The sequence below is a fragment of the Dermacentor andersoni genome, chromosome 1 (assembly GCF_023375885.2).
Source record: "Dermacentor andersoni chromosome 1, qqDerAnde1_hic_scaffold, whole genome shotgun sequence".
NCBI lineage: Eukaryota > Metazoa > Arthropoda > Arachnida > Ixodida > Ixodidae > Dermacentor > Dermacentor andersoni.
In genome coordinates this window covers 308,458,269-308,475,568 of record NC_092814.1, presented here as the reverse complement: position 1 = coordinate 308,475,568, position 17,300 = coordinate 308,458,269, and the positions used below count along the sequence as shown (strand labels likewise).

Here is a 17,300-nt window from a genome sequence, read left to right as displayed (position 1 = left end):
TTAAGAGCCCTCCAGGCAGCTCACTGCGGTGGTTGATGGCCATACAATCACCATGCTACTGAAAGCTGTCAGATTGGCTCTTCTCTTGGAAACACAGAGGACACTTTCTTACCTACTGTCCTGTCGTGTGCGTAATGGACTTGGCCTTTGGCAGCATGGCTGTAGTGGGTGAGTACGCATCAGTGGTATCCGGTACCACAAGACTGCTGTAACTCCTTTATCTCATTTATAAAGTCTCTTTTATTGTATCTCAAGTTGCAGTATACTTGGTGTGCATTTGGAACTGGTAAAAGGTAACGCAATTAATTATTTGTTGCACTGTTGGGTAACTGAGGCTCCATATCATAATTACTAGGTTGATGGCTATGTAGTAAAGCAATAAAATCAAGACAAATGTTCTGTCATTACTCCTTTGAGTATGGCCATGCGGGCACATCTATTTTTGAAGCAAGAAACAACGCGGCAAGGCGAGGACTGACTAACAACATTCTATTTGTTGCATCAGGGCAATATATAAAATGAGCTTCCCCCCTTCCCCCCCCCTCACTTTCGCACACCCATTGTCAATGATAATAAATATGAACATGAAGATTTAAAAATGCAGAAAAAGGCGGCACATCAAATTGAAGAAACAACAAAAATACTTCTTTTTTTTTAATTTTTTTTGACGTGGTGAGGTACTTTGATGTTAAAGTAGTAGGGAGATGTATGTGCTGCGTTGCAGCATGGCTTATTCAAGACATTGTATAGCTTTAGAGGTGCTCATGACCGAGAGTTGCACAAGTAGCTAATGACAAAAGGCAAGGCTTGATAAGCTCCATGATTCATTGCAAAGGAACTCGGATGGCTTAAATTACTCAGGAGCAGCAACAACTCTGGTGCCTGTGCTCGTCCCTTAGGATTGCACCTCGACCATGGCGGCACTTGATCATTGTTTCAAATGCTGCGTTGATGTTGTCTTGCATGTCTAGAGTTCACTATGGACACTTTCTTGTGCAGTCTGTTTGAAGACGGACTCTTCTCGGATGTGACCATCGAGTCATCACCAGGTGACTCTTCCGAGAGGCTGGTGCTGAAAGCGCACAAGGCAGTTCTCCTGGTGAGAGTGCCTGCCTTCTGGAAGCTTCTTGTCGAAAAGTTTGCAGTCTCTGGAAAAGGCACGAATGAGTTCATTGTGCCTGTCGACAAGGACTTGTTGCGCGACTTCATCAGGTGAGGCACTGCCCAACCGATAGAAAAAATGTTGCGTGTTCTTCTCTCAGTACTATTTTCCACTTGCATGAAATTGCTGCATTGCTGCATTTATAAACAGCTGCACATAGCGGTCACAGTATCAGTGAAATGTTATTGTTCTGTATCAGATACAAAGCTTTGAAATTAGTGCAGATTATCAAGACATACTTGGTGTCCTGAACCACCCCTCGGGCTTAGTGAAAAAACAGCCCATGTTTAGCATGCGCTGCTGTGAACATCTAGGCAAATTTTGCAGTCGTGTGCGGTGCGTGGAGCTCGCAAACGGAGCACGAAGTCACCTTTTTCTCAAACACTCTTTTCAACAGAAGCATGCTCCTCACCCTTTTCTGGATGCTTTATTTTGTAATACAGCAGATTCCCATGTGCGGCTGCTATTGGCCAATAGCTGACATCAATAAAGAAGGGGTTTTGAATGGGTGCACGTCTTCCTACTGTTACTGTGTATACTTACCTATTTACATACTTTAATAAAGAGGCTTAAGGAAGCAAAAATCTGCTTTCGAATTTCGATAAGAATGAAATGCTTTTGGAAGAAGCCGACTATTGTCTGCTTACGCTCAGCCGCAGCCGCCTGTGTAGGAATTAAACTTTGGCCACCTGCTTATCAGTGTATTAGTCATCAGGTCTCACTAATTTCAACTAGTTTTAAACACTCAACTAGCCTTGAACCATGCAAAGCTTAAGGTCAAACCACATGCATGCTTGCCAGCGCTCACTCACTCCTGGCCACTCCTGGTTACTCCTGGTTAGATGTCTTGGCAGACTTCGCTCATATTGAGCTATTGAGAGGGCTTCAAAATGTATAAGTTAGATGTGGCCGCTGACGATGGTCAAGCTGGAGCAAGACAAGGCCGGTCCACGCCACGTAGCACGACCAGACTGGAGCATATGAGCACGAGCACGCACTAAAGCTCTGTCATGCACAAAACAAATGCAGCACATACGTACTACACTTGCATGTAGTTGTGGTCTGCTACATAGTGTAGATACCACGGTCGCCACAAGGTGCCGCGGCGAGTCCTCTGGCTGAGTGCCCTGCTGCTCGCTGACGACAACCGTGTTTAGCTTATGTTTGGCACATCCTAGGCGCCAAAATTATGAAGTAGGGGCATCTACGTGAACACCCAAAATCAAATTTGAACTGCGTGCCACGGTGACGTTCAGTAGGTGCAGCATTGTGGGCGTGCCCAACTCTGCCATAGCCTTCGCAGTGCAGGGCATTGAAGGAGTGGAAGCGTACTGCAAAGTGGGTATTTGATTGCTAATAACTCCACTTCTGCTGAATGCATTGAAGTACTTTTTGCTGCAAAGTACCATATAGACTCGTATAAGGGCCGCACCTATTTTTCACAATTTATACGAGGCGCGGCCCTTGCACAGGACTGAACTTTTTGATAAAAGTGGTGTCTGCATGGCTGGCGACTACTAGTACACACCCCGGATCCCTGAATGTACCATTGCATTAGAGGTAAATGCACAGCTCTCGCCATCCAGTAAGGGCACGCAGAAGTGTGCAGCATGTGAAAGTTCATCAATGCATGAGCGCGTAATCGCAACACCGAACACGATTGCTTCTCCGCTGGAAATCTTTTTTTTTTTTTCAATATTGCGGGCTGCCAAGTTGGGGTGCGGCCCTTATACGAGTCTATATGGTATTTCTGAAATAACCTACTTTAACTCCAAATGCATTTCTTCACTTCAATAAAAAGTGGTTCAGAATCCTTTTCAGGCCTTTAAGGCTCTTGAGTCTTAAGTAAGCTGACAAATCCTCATTTGGTTAGTGTGCAATGTTGCATTTGTTGATTACCAAGGCAAGAGTAGGTGCACATTTTCTTGTTCTTTTGTTTAATTGTAAAAACCTTTTATCTTGAGTTTTAATCATATAGTGTATATACAGTGGAACCCCGATTATACGACTTTCTCGGGACCGCGAAAAAGGGTCATAAAATGCAGGCGTCGCAACATCCGAACCTAAATTATGTGTATAAAAATACTACTTATTTTGCGTAACGGATTTACGTGAAACTTCAATGTAAACTACTAACATACTCTGCAGGGCTTGGAAACCCAAATTACCAAAAAAGTAAATGCGATAACAATTAATGCAGCAGTACAGGTACCAATCATGCTTTATTCAAACGAACCTTTACGGCACTCCACTGTCCACTGCCGTATTTCCCGCCAGCTGGCGCGAACTTTTAAAAAAAAAGTGTCTTTTGGACCTTGTTTGATCCGTGAACCAAGTGCTTTCGCTCGAGTTGGACAACATCCAAAAGGAGGTCCTCTGCGGCGTTGCGTTAACAGATGAAGTTCCGGATGCCGTCTATGTGCTGTAGCACCTCGGCGAACGTGGTAGGCACAGGCACGGCATCTGTGGTGTCGTCGTTGTCCTCGTCCGATGTCGCAGCGGTGTTGGCACTAGGCAAAGCCTTCTCGATGGCATCATCCAGCGACACCTCGCCACAGATCACAACGTCGTCGGCCTCCATGTACTCAGCAAAGGTCATGGTGAGGTTTAAACCCTTGAAATCGTCGTCAGCGAAGCCTGCATCAGCCTCGAGCAGCATCGAGGTTGTTGTGTCCCCAGCAAGGAGGCAGTCTCTCGCTTAAAGCCACAGTGCTTGAACGAGTTAGCGATTGTGCTTCGCGACACTGCGTTCCACGAACTGGCAATAAAATGCATGGTGTCGAGCACAGCGATCTTTTTTTGCGACTCTATGCTTTCGTTGCTCCACTCAACTTAAAACCTCCGCTGAACGCTGGTCACTAGGATTACGATGCAATGCCAGACGCAATGCCACAAGATCCACCTTTTCTTTTAGAATGGCACTGTCAACGTTGATCGCAGAGCTCCGTGCTTGATGCAGCCACTTTCTAACTTCTCATGCTGTCCTTCTTTTGCTGCTTTCTGTTTGAGCCTGAACTTGTTGGCATTCTGCAATATCACCGCTTTTTTTGCCAGGATCGTCTTAAGCGAAGATTTGGGTATCTTAAGGTCCCGGGCAATGCTGGATTTCGTGGCTCCATGTCGCTTTTCCACTTCCTCGATAATATTCAGCTTATCGCCGAGCGACAGAACTGTCCGCTTTCAGGACATCGTGCATCGCATTGCTCCACACAACTGAAAACCTCCGCTGAACGCTGGTCGCTAGGATTACGACGAAGAACACGTGCGATAAACCTAGGCCTCTCCGCGCTACCTTGTCGGCGATCTGCTGCTGGGAAACTGGAAGGAGAGAAACGCTTCCCTAATGCGACGAGAGGCGACGCCGCCGAGAAGAGAGGGAGAAAGTGATTGTGGAGAAGAAAAGGCGCTATTTCAGCACAGCGAGCGTCGTGGGCGGCTTCTGGTGGGGGTGAAGAAAGATGCGCCGGAGCGAACCGGTCGAGTGGTGTCAAGCACTCCGCATACGGAGAGGCGGAGCGAGGAAAGAGACCCGCGTCACTTATCTTTTGTCCGCTGTTCCGTCCCGCGCTTCGCGAGGGTCGTCGTATAACGCGGGTCAGGTGTAAAATTTCGTGAGATAACTGGGGTTTTTAATGCATTGCTTCCATGGGGACTTCGCCGGGACTGCGCTAATCCGTCGTAAAACCCGGGTCGTCGCAAAACCGGGGGACGTATAACCGGGCTTCTACTGTAGTTGAGGTATGGTGCAGGTAGAATTGCACTTATGTCTTCTGAAGTTGTGCCCAATCTGCTTCAGCTTGTGTCTACTGTGTTAGTATCTGCAGAAATGTTTTATAACCACTTCCACACCGATTTCTTGTGCATGCGTAATTGAGCGGGGCTAGCTGAATTAAACTTGTGCCTATATTGATTTCTTTAGGATGATATGCTCCATAACTACTTAAATAGTAGATTAGGTAGCTAGCTGATGAGTTATGTCTACAGGAATGTGAGAAAGCTCATCACAGCAGACCTCTCGTGTCAGTTTCGTAAATTTAATTAATTGTGATAGCAATTATATGGACACTTCAGGCGCATTTCTGCTGTCGCCGTGAGGTTCTGTGTAAAGTCCAAGGGTGGTGAAATCAGTGCTGCATGCAATATGCTGTATGCGTACCTGCCATCTCTTCCGAATTTTCCGTAAAATGTACAAATTTCGAGCAATCTTACTATTTTATGAATCTTGCTTGAAATTTATAGAAGACATTTTATTTGTGAAAAAAGAAAGTGAAAATGTAGTAGAACTACACCCTGGTACCTTGCGCACATGAGAGGGCAATACGTATGCGTGGTATCATCATCAGCAGCTGCAAGGTTGTAGTGACTTCTGTCGTCTACTGGTGTGGGGTCACGAATCCATATCTAAAGCTCGATAGTGCCGATAGCGCCTCCGCAAACCTGTTGCCATGCTGTTGCCTTTGTTCGTGCGGTCGTGCGGGTTTGGACTTCAGTCAGCTTCAGTGACTGCAGTGTTGGCCTCGCCTTTTGTGTGACTAGCTGCCGCGTCGGACGCAATGTGACTCCGGCCTGTAGCGGCTTCGCAGTTCAATGGCAGGCTCGATGCCCCGACAGTACTTCCAAGTGTTTTTGAAATCGTACATGGCAGAATTTCCATGCTTCGTGCTGTCGAAGAAAGGGGAGAAGTTCGGATTCTGCACCACGTGTGCCTGTGATATGAACATCTCGCATGGCGGCAAGTCTGACATCAAGGTCCACATCAGTTCAAGAAAGCATCAGGGATACGTGTGAGCCGCAGACAGCCAGCCAAGCCTAGCAAGTTTTGTACGCAGCGACAATCGCCTCAGTGTGATTCATGCAGAATGTCTCTTCACGGTATTTTTAGCTGAACACAACATCCCGCTGAGTGTCAGCGATCATGCCGGACCGCTTTTCCGGAAGATGTTCCCCAAGTGCGAAGCGAAATGCTACGCCTGTGGACAAACAAAGACAGTGTCAATTGTTCGGGAAATGGCCGCCAACGCGGAGACTCCTTTGCTGGATGCCCTAAAACAGCAAGTATTTTCAATCGCTGTGGATGGCAGTAACAATAGGGATACGCAGCTTTACCTTATTGTTAAGACATATTTCGTTAAAGAAACGAGTAGAGTCGAAAGCTACCTTCTTTTCCTCGGGACAATCCAAGGGTAAGCGACGGGTCCCAAGATTGCAAATCTGGTTCTGGACGAGATGAAGTCTTGGAATTGGCCTGTTGGAAACCTGTTGGCTATGTGTTCGGACATTGCCAGTGTCATGATCGGCAAGAAAAACAGTGTTTCTACTGTATTGAGAGAGGCTTAACCAGGTTTGATAGGGGTTGTTTGCCGTGCCATGTCATCAACTTGGCCGCTCCAAAAGGAGCTTCATGTCTTCCTGTAAAGGTTGATTAGGCTTTGGTTGACATTTTTTTTTTTACCTAGAGACAAGCTCGTAATGGAAAGATGGACTTAGACTTCCAAAAAATGCATAACGCCGAGGTCAGAAAGATGTTGAAGCATTTGCCAACACGTTGACTGTCGTTGGGAAAGTGTTTGAAGAGGCTACTTGACCAGTGGAAACCACTACTCAGCTTTTTTTTTATCTGAAACAAAGCAGTGCAACAAGCAGAGGTTGTTTTTGGAGTCATACCAAATTCCGAAGACTTCCTCACAAACCCCCAAGAACCGTGTGCTGACCCCAAAGTCTGCTACACATCTTCACAAGACTGCTGCAGGCCTTGGGAAAAGAAACACCGACAGTGATGAACTCTTGCTAAAGAGGAAAGGAGCTCATTCTGGACCTGAAGCAAAAAAACTGAAACTTCATACCAAGGATTCTGGGGAAGCCAGCCACGTGACCCGTGAGGAGCGCCTATTTTATTTTTTGTCATCGGAGCTAAACAGGGCATGCTGTCTTTTTCTCCAAAATGTTACACTGCTTTTTGAGAAGGCAAACTGCCTTCTTCAGGCACAGGCGCCTCAGATTTATGTGCTGAGAGTCCTCTTGAACTGCCTTTTCGAGGATCTCCTGACTAGATTTGTGCACTCAGGTGTTGTCAAGGCATGTCATTCATTGCTGGAAGTTGACTATGGAGCTGCAGAGAACCAGAAAGGTGATGAAGACATAGTCATTGGCAGCTCAACCTACTCTGTGGTTGATACACTGAGCTGCATGGAGAGAGAGCAGTTCTTTGCTGTACATCTGTGCTTAACGGCAGTGTGTGGTTACATTCGCCACAAATTCCCGCTATGAAACGTCAATCTCAAGATGGCTGAAGTTGCTCAAGTACAAGCTCTGGAAGCTGCTTCATTCAACAGCGTACATCATTTTATTTTGGTATTCCCTGCTATCCTACCCCAGCAAAGTGGCAAATCAAAAGAAGCAATCGACGCACTTGAAGTCAAGTTTGCCAACTTGCAAGCATATTAGGTTCCAGCCGACATATTGAATGAGCCAATGTGTGACGTGGAGTGGTCGCAATTAGGAAGGGTTTGAAGTCTCAATGGATAGCTCAGGTTCCCCAGAATTTCAATGGTTACGCTGGGTATTCTCTCCATTCCCCACAGCAATGCTGAATGTGAGAGAATATTCAGCACTCTGAACAAAACTCGAACGGAGTTTCACTCATCTGTGTGTGAGAAAACACCCAAAAGTCTGCTGATAGTCAAGGGGCACCAGAGTGGTACTTGCTTTGAGCAAACCTACACGGAGAAGTTTCTGAAGCAGGCAAAGTTGGCAACAGCAAAATCATCGCAAAAATAAATTGCACCCCAGTGGAGTTTTCGCTGTTTACTCTCCAAGACATGGATTTCACTTGTGGTTGAGAAAACGTGAGTAAGCTCGTCACAAAAGGTAAATCCCTTAAAAAAAAAGTGCTGCCCCCCCCCCCCCTCGCCACGATAGTTTTACGAATTTCCAAATCTTCAGGTTGGCAGGCATGTGTATGTGCGAGTGAAAGCGTGCGAGGGTAAGCCGTGGCTCAATCTCGCGCACGCAAGGGAGGGAAGCGGAGAGGAAGCGGGCCATCTTCCGTTGGGTGCAAGGCTCCTGGGGGAGGGGAGGGAGAGGGGGTGCATTTTACTCCGGGCCACTGTATCTTGAAAGCTATCTGCGACGGGGACAGAGTCCACCGTGTGCCGTGTTCACGTGGCTTAGTTTGCGTTGATGTGGGACGCAGCACGAAAGTCAATTCGCCTGCTGCTGCTGCCACACTTTCTCACTCCCAACGTTCTGACAGCAAGTTTCCGCAGTCATCGAGTGAGATGTGTTCACGTTTGCTTGTGTGCTTGTGACACCATGCCTGTTAATTAGTATGCATATGTTTGCAAGTTTATACGGCTGATAAAACTACTATCCTCACTTTGTATAGCTGTTCACTAATTTTCCATCGCAATCGATGCTTCGCCTTTGGGTGAAACTGCAACTTTTTTTTTTCAAGTTCTTTGCTTGTCTTGCAATTGAATGTTCAGCAAGTTGTCTGTGCTACCTGCTGCAAGTTAGGAGCTGACACTCGGCGTTGCCTAGCATTCCCTACACACTATAAAAAAATGGAGTAAGTGCGAGTTTTAATTATTGCAAATAGATTTCTAATGTGGCGATTATGATCAAAGAGAGAGAAAGGGGAACCATATATACTGCCTTGTTTCGTGCAGAGCCTGGTGCATTTTCATATTTATTATCCCATTTGGTGTTCCATGCAGGAGTGTCTACTCTGATGACGACATTAGAAAAAAGGAACATGACATCCTTCGGGCACTGTGCACTCGGGATGGCCCTCCGTCCTCTGACGATGGGGACGAAGACTTTCAGGACATGACTGGTGAGACGAATACTGAAGAAGGAACTCAAGGAACAGCTGAGAACAGTGCACCCACTGGGCCAGGCGGAGACATTGATGGCGCACTTAGTGGTTCACTGGGTCAAATGGGTGCGGAGGACTCATTGGAGAATTTCCGTGCATGCTTTGTAAATGACAATGATGCCTGCTGCACAGATAGCCATGCTCCAACAACTAGCAATTTGGAAGACCCCTTGGACAGCCTATGTGACAACAGCCAAGTGTATGACGAAAGTCAGGCTTGCGATGATTTGTCCGAGAACAGAGACGAGTGTTCTGTCAGCATGAGCAGCAGCATGGTGCGGAGTGGTACATTTGACCTGCAGAGCCAGATGCCACTCGAGGTGGCCATCGAAAAATGGAATGGGGATGAGACTGCAGCTCTGATCGGTACGCGGGAGTGTGAGGAGCAGCGGGCGAATGCAGAACCAAAAGCTGTGGATGACTGTAAGACGGGTGCAAAAGTGTGTGCAGCACAAGATGGAAAGTCCCTGGCTCCGATGCCAGCATTCTTCTTGCATGAGAGATCGTCTGCTCCTATGCCAGTATCGTACCAATGCCTTCCCAGGACACCCAAGGTTGCCGGGCAATTGGGCGAAAGGGAGGGCTCAACTGGTGCCTTTGGAATGAATGATTCAGGCTTTCTCTCCCAGAACACATCAGTTACTGAGGCGGTGGCTTATGACAGCCTCAATGACACAAGAGAAGCACCCCCGCAGAGTGCCACAGAACAAGGCGAAAGTAGGGCCAACCAAGGACGCCATTCATCTGGTGCACTGTTCCCCTTCTACATTGACATGAATAAGGCAAGAGCAGAAGAAAAGCAATCTCAGCAGCAGAGAGAGCCCTCAAACCAGGGTTCCTCATTATATATGTACATAGACGCCAATGGAGACACTAGTGCTAGCCAGGTGCAAAAGAGGTCACCATCAAGCAAGTCCAAGGCAGATGGCGATTCATCAAAGCGGCCCCAGTCCTGTTACATGTATGTCGACTTCAATACAGTTCATCATGAAGAATCTCAACCTGATGAGAGGTCATCTTCACGCACAATGCCGCGGACCTTGTCTCTTTCCATGTTCATTGACATCAATGACGACCACAATGATAGCGTCGTCTGTGCCCAAAAGGCCTACAGTAACTACCAGGGAAACCCAGCAAAAGATGGCGATAATGCTGTGGAGGGGCAGCGAAGCTTTGTTGAGCACCGCATGTGGGAACATTTCGAGCGTGAGGAGATACTGGTCGTGTCGGAGGAGATCCCTGCAGCTCCACAGCCCACTAGGCCTTGCCCCGCTGTCAGCAGCAACGTGTCTTCTCCGAGGCGGGCTGCAACTGACTATATGAAGGTCGAGCCTTCTGAAGTCTGCTTGCTCCCAATGAGCCCGATTCTCCGGCGCAAGGCAAAACCAGAGCCTGTTAAACCAGCACCTAGGACGTTGCCTGTAAAGTCGTCTATACGGCCACAGGATGTTGATGCCATGACCTTTCGCAGGCCTGAGCCGTGTGGTGGGGAGGACAGCGATTCCCTTGAGCATGAGAGTGACAAGGAAGCTGATGTGCCAAAAAAGAATTCACTGTCGAAAGAGGAAGAGGTGGCAGCAGCAGCAATGGTCAAAGGAAGTGATAGTGGGCCAGACTCATCAACGTCGCTTGGTAAAAAACCAGAACCTGATGTTCCTGTGATCAAGGCTCAAACAAGTGCAGTCCAAGAGTCTCCTGCAATTGCTGCCAAGGAATCTATAAGCAGGGTGTGTACTAACTTTTAATATTCTAGAGAATGCCAGTGTTTATGGTTTGCATTGAGTGCTATAACTTTGGGTGACCAATTGAGTAATTAACCTATCCTGTGGTCCTTGAGCTTTACTGCTTGTCATAGGTTCTCACTCTGAGAAAAAATTCACTTGAGCCATTGTTCTCAGAACGTTTTCACACTCAGGCCATGTTTCTTTGTTTTTTCCAAAACTCAGCTTTGCATTCCGCTATGTACCATGCGCAAAAACTGAAATGCAAACAGAAATTAACTCATTAGACTGCGTGTTATGTACAACTGCATGGAAGCACAACATGCAGTTGCTCTGCAGTCAATTCCTAAGCATGGAGTAACCCCAAGTGTACGTTTCGAAGTCTAAATTAAAGGGCCCCTCACCAGGTCTGACCATTTGGCCACAAGCGCAGTGCATACAACCTGCACTAATGATCGTGTCTTAGTACACTCGAAACTCATTATTACAAAATGTGATATAACGAAATAATGGATGCAACAAAGTAAATGAAATTCCCTTCAATATCCCCATAGAGATCCATGTACTTAAAACCTTGTTTTAACGAAGTGAAATTGTCATGCCAATGGATATTGCGAACTAGATTCTTATTCGAAACCAAAAAATATCCAACCGTTGCACGCAGAGTACTTCGCTTCCCATGGGGTTTGGCACTCATTCGCTGCAGAAGTTCAAAGCTCCTGTGTCCCTGCGTCGAATATGCTGTCGAGCAGCACTACTCTTTCTCACTGTGACGTGCGTAGCTGCTCACTTGCGCCCATGCTTGCGCCCAAGCAGCGGCTCACAATCGCACTTCTCTACTGACCTCTCTCTCTTGCGCGTGCCTGGCTGGGCGAGGTGTGCCACAGTTCGTGGCTACGCGCGGCGGTGTGAAAAATTGGTGCATTCACTTCTACTGCGCGGCGCTGCTGGGTGTGGCCTCCGACACCTCCCCGTGCAATCTCGGTAGTCACGCGCAAGCCTGTGCGAGTCGCACCATGCTGCATGGCTACACGTCGTTTTGCGAAGGATTGGTGCTTTCACTTCTCCCTGTCTCTACGGTGCGCAGCGCAGGCAGCCTGCAGCTGGGCCTGGCCTCCGATATTTCCCCAACGCAATCTTGGGGTTCGCAGCCAGGCCGTGCATTCACTTCTGTCCCTGCGGTGCATCGTGTAGGCTGGCAGCTGTGTGTGGCCTTCGAGATCGTATTAGCGCCGGTGCAATCTCGGAGGCCACGAGCTGAAGTTCACTTGCCTCCTTGGTCACACAGTGGAGTGCTGCGTTGTGCGCCACGTGCTGCTCGATCACGACGACCCAAGTGGAAAGCAAACGCGAAAGACCATCACAGTGGAAATGGAAGCAGCTATCTAAAGGCTGTCGCATCAGGTGCTAAGAAGTCGTGTGCATGCCAAAGACTCTTTTGTTGTTTTGTTCAAATTATTCCACATAGCGGCTCTGCAGCTGCAAAGCAGTCTTCTTATTTCCGTGTTTGCAAGTGCGCACCCCATTGGGCATATATTGCACCAAGTCGCAATAATGGCTATAACTAAGTAACAGATATTAGGAAGTAATTTCGGGTCTCCCTTCAACTTCGTTATGATGAGGTTCGACTGTGTTACATTCCTAGACACTGTGGAAAGAGCTTAACTTTCAAACCAAACGACATTTGCCCTTCTCCTCGCGGGCACCGCACTCCCAGCCGGAGAGTCAACGTCAATGGCAGTGCTGTAATGTCACTCGCAGTGACACGTCACCTCGAGAATTATTCAAGGCAACATCAGTTGTTTGTTTAATATATTGCTTCAGTTGACCACTTAAAGCTTAGAGAAATAATAAAACCTACAAACTAAATGTCTGTGTGTTTTTGTTTGACTTTGTACTGTAGCAAGAGAGATGTGCTTACGTTTAGTCTGCTTGTTCCCATGTCATGCAGTCACGCACGCAGAGAACGAAACTAGGTCACTATCTACTGTGTTCCAGCGCTGCGATCATGCTCTTTCATCCTGTCATGTCACCTCAGTGCTCGTGACTGTGACACCGACTTATAACGCTAATCAGGTGTTCTTGTGCAGAGCGTGCAAAATTTTCTTGTGCGCAAAACAAGACAAATGCAACAGCTCACATGCAAGACCATCACTGGAGTGCACCACTGAGTAAAAAGGCGAGAGGTAGAAAAAAAAAAAATGAAGGTGGGGACCACGATGTATCCGTCACGCAATCCTCCGGCTCTGGTATGGGAGAATGCTGGGAAGGAATTTCGCTTGTGGAGGCTAGGCGGGGAAAGTGGAGAGAGTGTCTATGTTTGTGGTGATGCTCACCTCCTGAAATTATGGGTTCATGGCACTTCAAATATTAATGCGATAGCATTAAGGGCCCTTGCGACGGTGTTGGCGTCACCATCCCATGTCCGGCGTCAGATGTCATTTCGGCCAAAAGAATTTTGAACCAAAATCCGAACCACGCATACCCAACCACTTTTCTATCACCAAAGTTGCTCATTACAAAGTTATTCCTCGGAATTTCGAGAACGGCAGCCGACAAACAAATGTAATGGAAAAAAAAAACTCTGTCAGCGCATATCTTTTATGCTAGCTCTTCTCAGACTGAAATAATAAAAGTGCGAAGCAATAACGGGAGATCAACCCATGCAAGAGGCCGTGTTTCTACCAGAAAGCTTGCCTTCGTGCATAGCGTTCAGGGCCAGTGTTTTCCGGTAAGCACTACGGTTACATAAGCTGCAGTTGCCGGGAAGCATGAAAAGCAGTCAGGGGTTTTTGAATGGGATCACATTCCACTCTTAAAGGCAAAGCTGAAGCATCCTCTAAATTTTTCTATCTCTGCTAATAATGAACTAATTTGAAAAATTATTGCGGTACAACACTCCTTAGAGGGCACGTAACAACTTCCAGCATGTAACCAAAATTTGCTATGTGACCTGGTGAGGGGCCCTTTAGTCACTGTTACGAGGGCAGGTGAGCCTGGAAATGGAAAAATGTATTGGAGTATAGTCTCGGAGTTCCCATTTGAATTTATTCTTATATAGTGCACCTTTGAGCAAAAGTGTGCTGTACACAGCTTTGGCAAAAATATTTTGCAACTCTGACTGACAACCTGAAGCTCAGAAATGTACTTCAAAAGATGGTGAAAGTGCTGTGGAGAGGCAGCGAAGCATTGTTGAGCACCGCTAAACAATGCTTCTCACTGTTCACGTCCTTGACCAAAAAATAGTGCATCACATATGAGGGAAAGATAGGTATGTACCAGGTAATTCGATGTAAAATTAAGCTTGGGTTTTTATGTAGGGAAATATGGCTTATTTATCACGAAAAATTTTTGGTGGAGGAGATCTAGGCTGTTTGCTACAAAACAAGTTGAGTAACATGCTTCTGCTACCAGTGGCCAATGTGTATCATTTGCACTTGCAACCAAAACTTAATACATTGCCTACTAGAGGTAGAAGTACGCACAAGTAATATAATTTGATGTAACCTGAGGTCCACAAGTTGCAGTTGTAATATATGAAGTACGTAGTTATATTTAGTAAAATATGTTGCAGATCGAGAACAACTGCACTGTGAAATGTGCCGACTGAGACTTCTATGTCTGCACTACTTGCGTATCTTCCACAGCGTTGCTTGATAAGCACTGCTGTCGGGAGCAGTCTTTAGTTTCAGGCCTAGCCTCCACAAGCGAAATTCCTTCCCAGCATTCTCCCATACCAGAGCCGGAGGATTGCGTGACGGATACATCGAGGTCCCCACCTTCTGCCAAGGCATCAAGGAAATTTTTTTTACAGCAAAGCTGTATATGGCTAGCCGATTCATCCATCAGTCCGTTTGTCGGTCGCATGTACGCCGAGATCTCCTCTGGCGCAACCCCATGCACATGCACGAAGAAAAAACAAGAAAGAGAGAGAGAGAGAGGTGCGCGATTAGCCAACACCTTCTAGTTAGCTCAAGACCTGTTTACTCCGATCCATGACGTCACGCTCCCTGGCCCGAAATTTCCATTGACAAGCCTGGTGTGATGAAAGCGGTGACGTCAAAATCACCGTTGGCTATTCAGGACCATCCGAATTAGATTCTATGGCAGTCGGGCCAGGTAACATGATGTCATGGATCAGAGTGAAAAGGCCTTGTGCTATCTGGGTGGTGTTGGATTAGCTGCACCAGTAGTAACGTCGTTGCTCTCCATCGCAGCCGTGTGCAAGCACAGCAGTTTCTCTCCAGCTCCGAAATGGGTAGTCCATGCATCATAGGTACTCCTGAGGAGCAGGCAGCTTTCGGTCAGCAACGTCGTGAGCAGTACCGGTATCAAGCTCATCTACACCGGGTCAATGCTGCAGCCTGGGCACAAGAACAGGCTTGTGCAGCCGAGTGCAAGCAGCAACTGCATACCGAGGATCCGGCAGCCTACCAAGTTGTCGTTTAATTAACCACCGGGATTAACCCAGTTATAAACACTGGGACCGAACCTTTCAGCTTCGCTGATTAACCATCTGTATGGAGTGCTAGGGCGGTGATTTTTTATTTTTTTTTCACAGAACCGCTGGTTTGTCCATTTTTGCAATAGAGTGTAAAATTTGGCCAGTTGGTTCAAGTTAATTACGATGGCAGCCCAAAGGGGACTTGTCCTGTGTCACTGCTTGTTCTCTGTGCTTCTTTTCTCTGTGTATCTGTTCCTTTGCACTGCCATCATAATGAGCTTATTTTTTAGTATAGATGAAAAGCTGCGCCTGTATTCATCATCATCAGCCTGGTTATGCCCACTGCAGGGCAAAGGCCTTTCCCATACTTCTCCAACTACCCTGGTCATGTACTAATTGTGGCCATGTTGTCCCTGCAAACTTCTTAATCTCACCTGCCCACCTAACTTTCTGCCACCCCCTGCTGGATTCATTAAGTCATTAAGGGTTGCGGACTGGATTCCCTTCCCTTGGAATCCAGTCCGTAACCCTTAATGACCATCGGTTATCTTCCCTCCTCATTACATTATGCTGTGTACCTGTATTGGGTCTCTTCAAATGCAAAGATTTTGTTATGTTGAACCTTGTGTACAGTGCTCATGGAATGAAACACATAAATTTAGGACTAACTAATGCACATACTTTTGTTTCTCCAGTCTCCAGTTCCTGTGATGTCCGTCTAATTTTGTCTCATACACTTAGATTGGAGTTTACATCACATTTAGTGACCAGATTTGTAGTGATTTGATATAATATTCTCGAGTAATTGCACATATGGAGAATTGTATCTAAAAATTTCCATGTTGCATTTAATTCCAGAACACTGTACATAGTACTTACTGTGCTGTGATGTGCACAGACAACTCTTTGCACTATGGTGTGTCCAGCAATATATTTTTCTAGTAAAATGAATGCTTTCCACTTCTTCCACAAATGTGATGTTGCACTCCATGTCGTGCTTTTTTTTTCTTTTTTAGCCTTACCACCATATAGCATGTGTTTGTAAAATTGTGCAGCAAAGGTGCAAGGTGACAAAAAAGTAACAGCATTAAAAAATTTAGCAAGACCTTTCTCAATGCATGCTTCGACCTGCTTTAAGTATAGAAGCTTTATGGCACTGTTTTCTTGTGTTTGAAAGTTAAGTGTAGCCAGTATAAATAATTGCCTCTTTTTTAATTATATATGTAAGCACCAAAAACAAGGGTGTCTACTAAATACAAATGCCACTTTCTTTAGGGTATATGGGCTGTATAAGGTAGTTGTACTTAAACCCCCGACACTGCTCAGCATTCATTACTCATTCTTGCATATTGTGTGTGGCAGTTCAGAGGTTCTTGTGTACTGTGAATGTTTTGAATAGCTAGGGTTTCTACGTCTGTAATAGCCAGTCAGTATCTGTGAGTATTCTTACGTCTTCCTTTCGTCCATATATTTTGTGTGGCTTTACCATTGCTAATGTCAAACCAACTAGCTCAAGCGTCCATGCTGGTTAGTCATGAGAAAAAAGAAACGACTACTAAATTTTAAAGGGATACAAAAAAAGTTGTCTGACGAATACGATATCCCCTAATGTGAAATTTGAGCGCAGCTCGATACGCGTTTTCATTTTGCTATATATTGAGGCAAAGAATTTGAGGCTGAAATCACCTCACCGACTGGCAGTGGGCCAGAGCTCTCAGTACCTTCACAGAGGGAGGGGCAGTATGGGAACGCTGGCATGATGAGTGCCTTTGGAGCCAGCTGTGGTAGAAGGCAACGAATGCGCGAGCAGTGGCACGAGTGCGTTCATGTGGTTACGCCGAGGGACGGCGACGCTCAACCCAGGAACGGGCGCCTAAGAGCTGCGGTCTAAAAGAAACACGAAGTCAGTTTAGGGAGATAAGTTATTCTTTAAAAACTCTATCTTTGGTAATGTCACAGTAGTGGATTGATAATTGGAAGCAAAAAGAAAGGTTAAAGATAAAAAATTTGTTACATTTTGCGTCGAAACCCCAGCGATCGTACGTCAGTGTGATATCGCAGATTTCAAGGTATTTTTCATATTTAGGCCATGGCGCC

The 17,300-nt window shown here is 46.4% G+C and overlaps 1 protein-coding gene across 1 annotated transcript in view; it reads left to right on the top strand.

The window, feature by feature from the left end:
• LOC126548168 (uncharacterized) overlaps positions 1-17,300 on the top strand; it is a 148,165-nt gene that overhangs the window by 14,561 nt on the left and 116,304 nt on the right. Inside the window, exons 3-4 of the mRNA XM_072285248.1 lie at positions 1,000-1,212; positions 8,878-10,765. Of these exons, the coding sequence (XP_072141349.1) occupies positions 1,000-1,212; positions 8,878-10,765 (2,101 nt within the window). The remainder of the gene's footprint in view (positions 1-999; positions 1,213-8,877; positions 10,766-17,300) is intronic.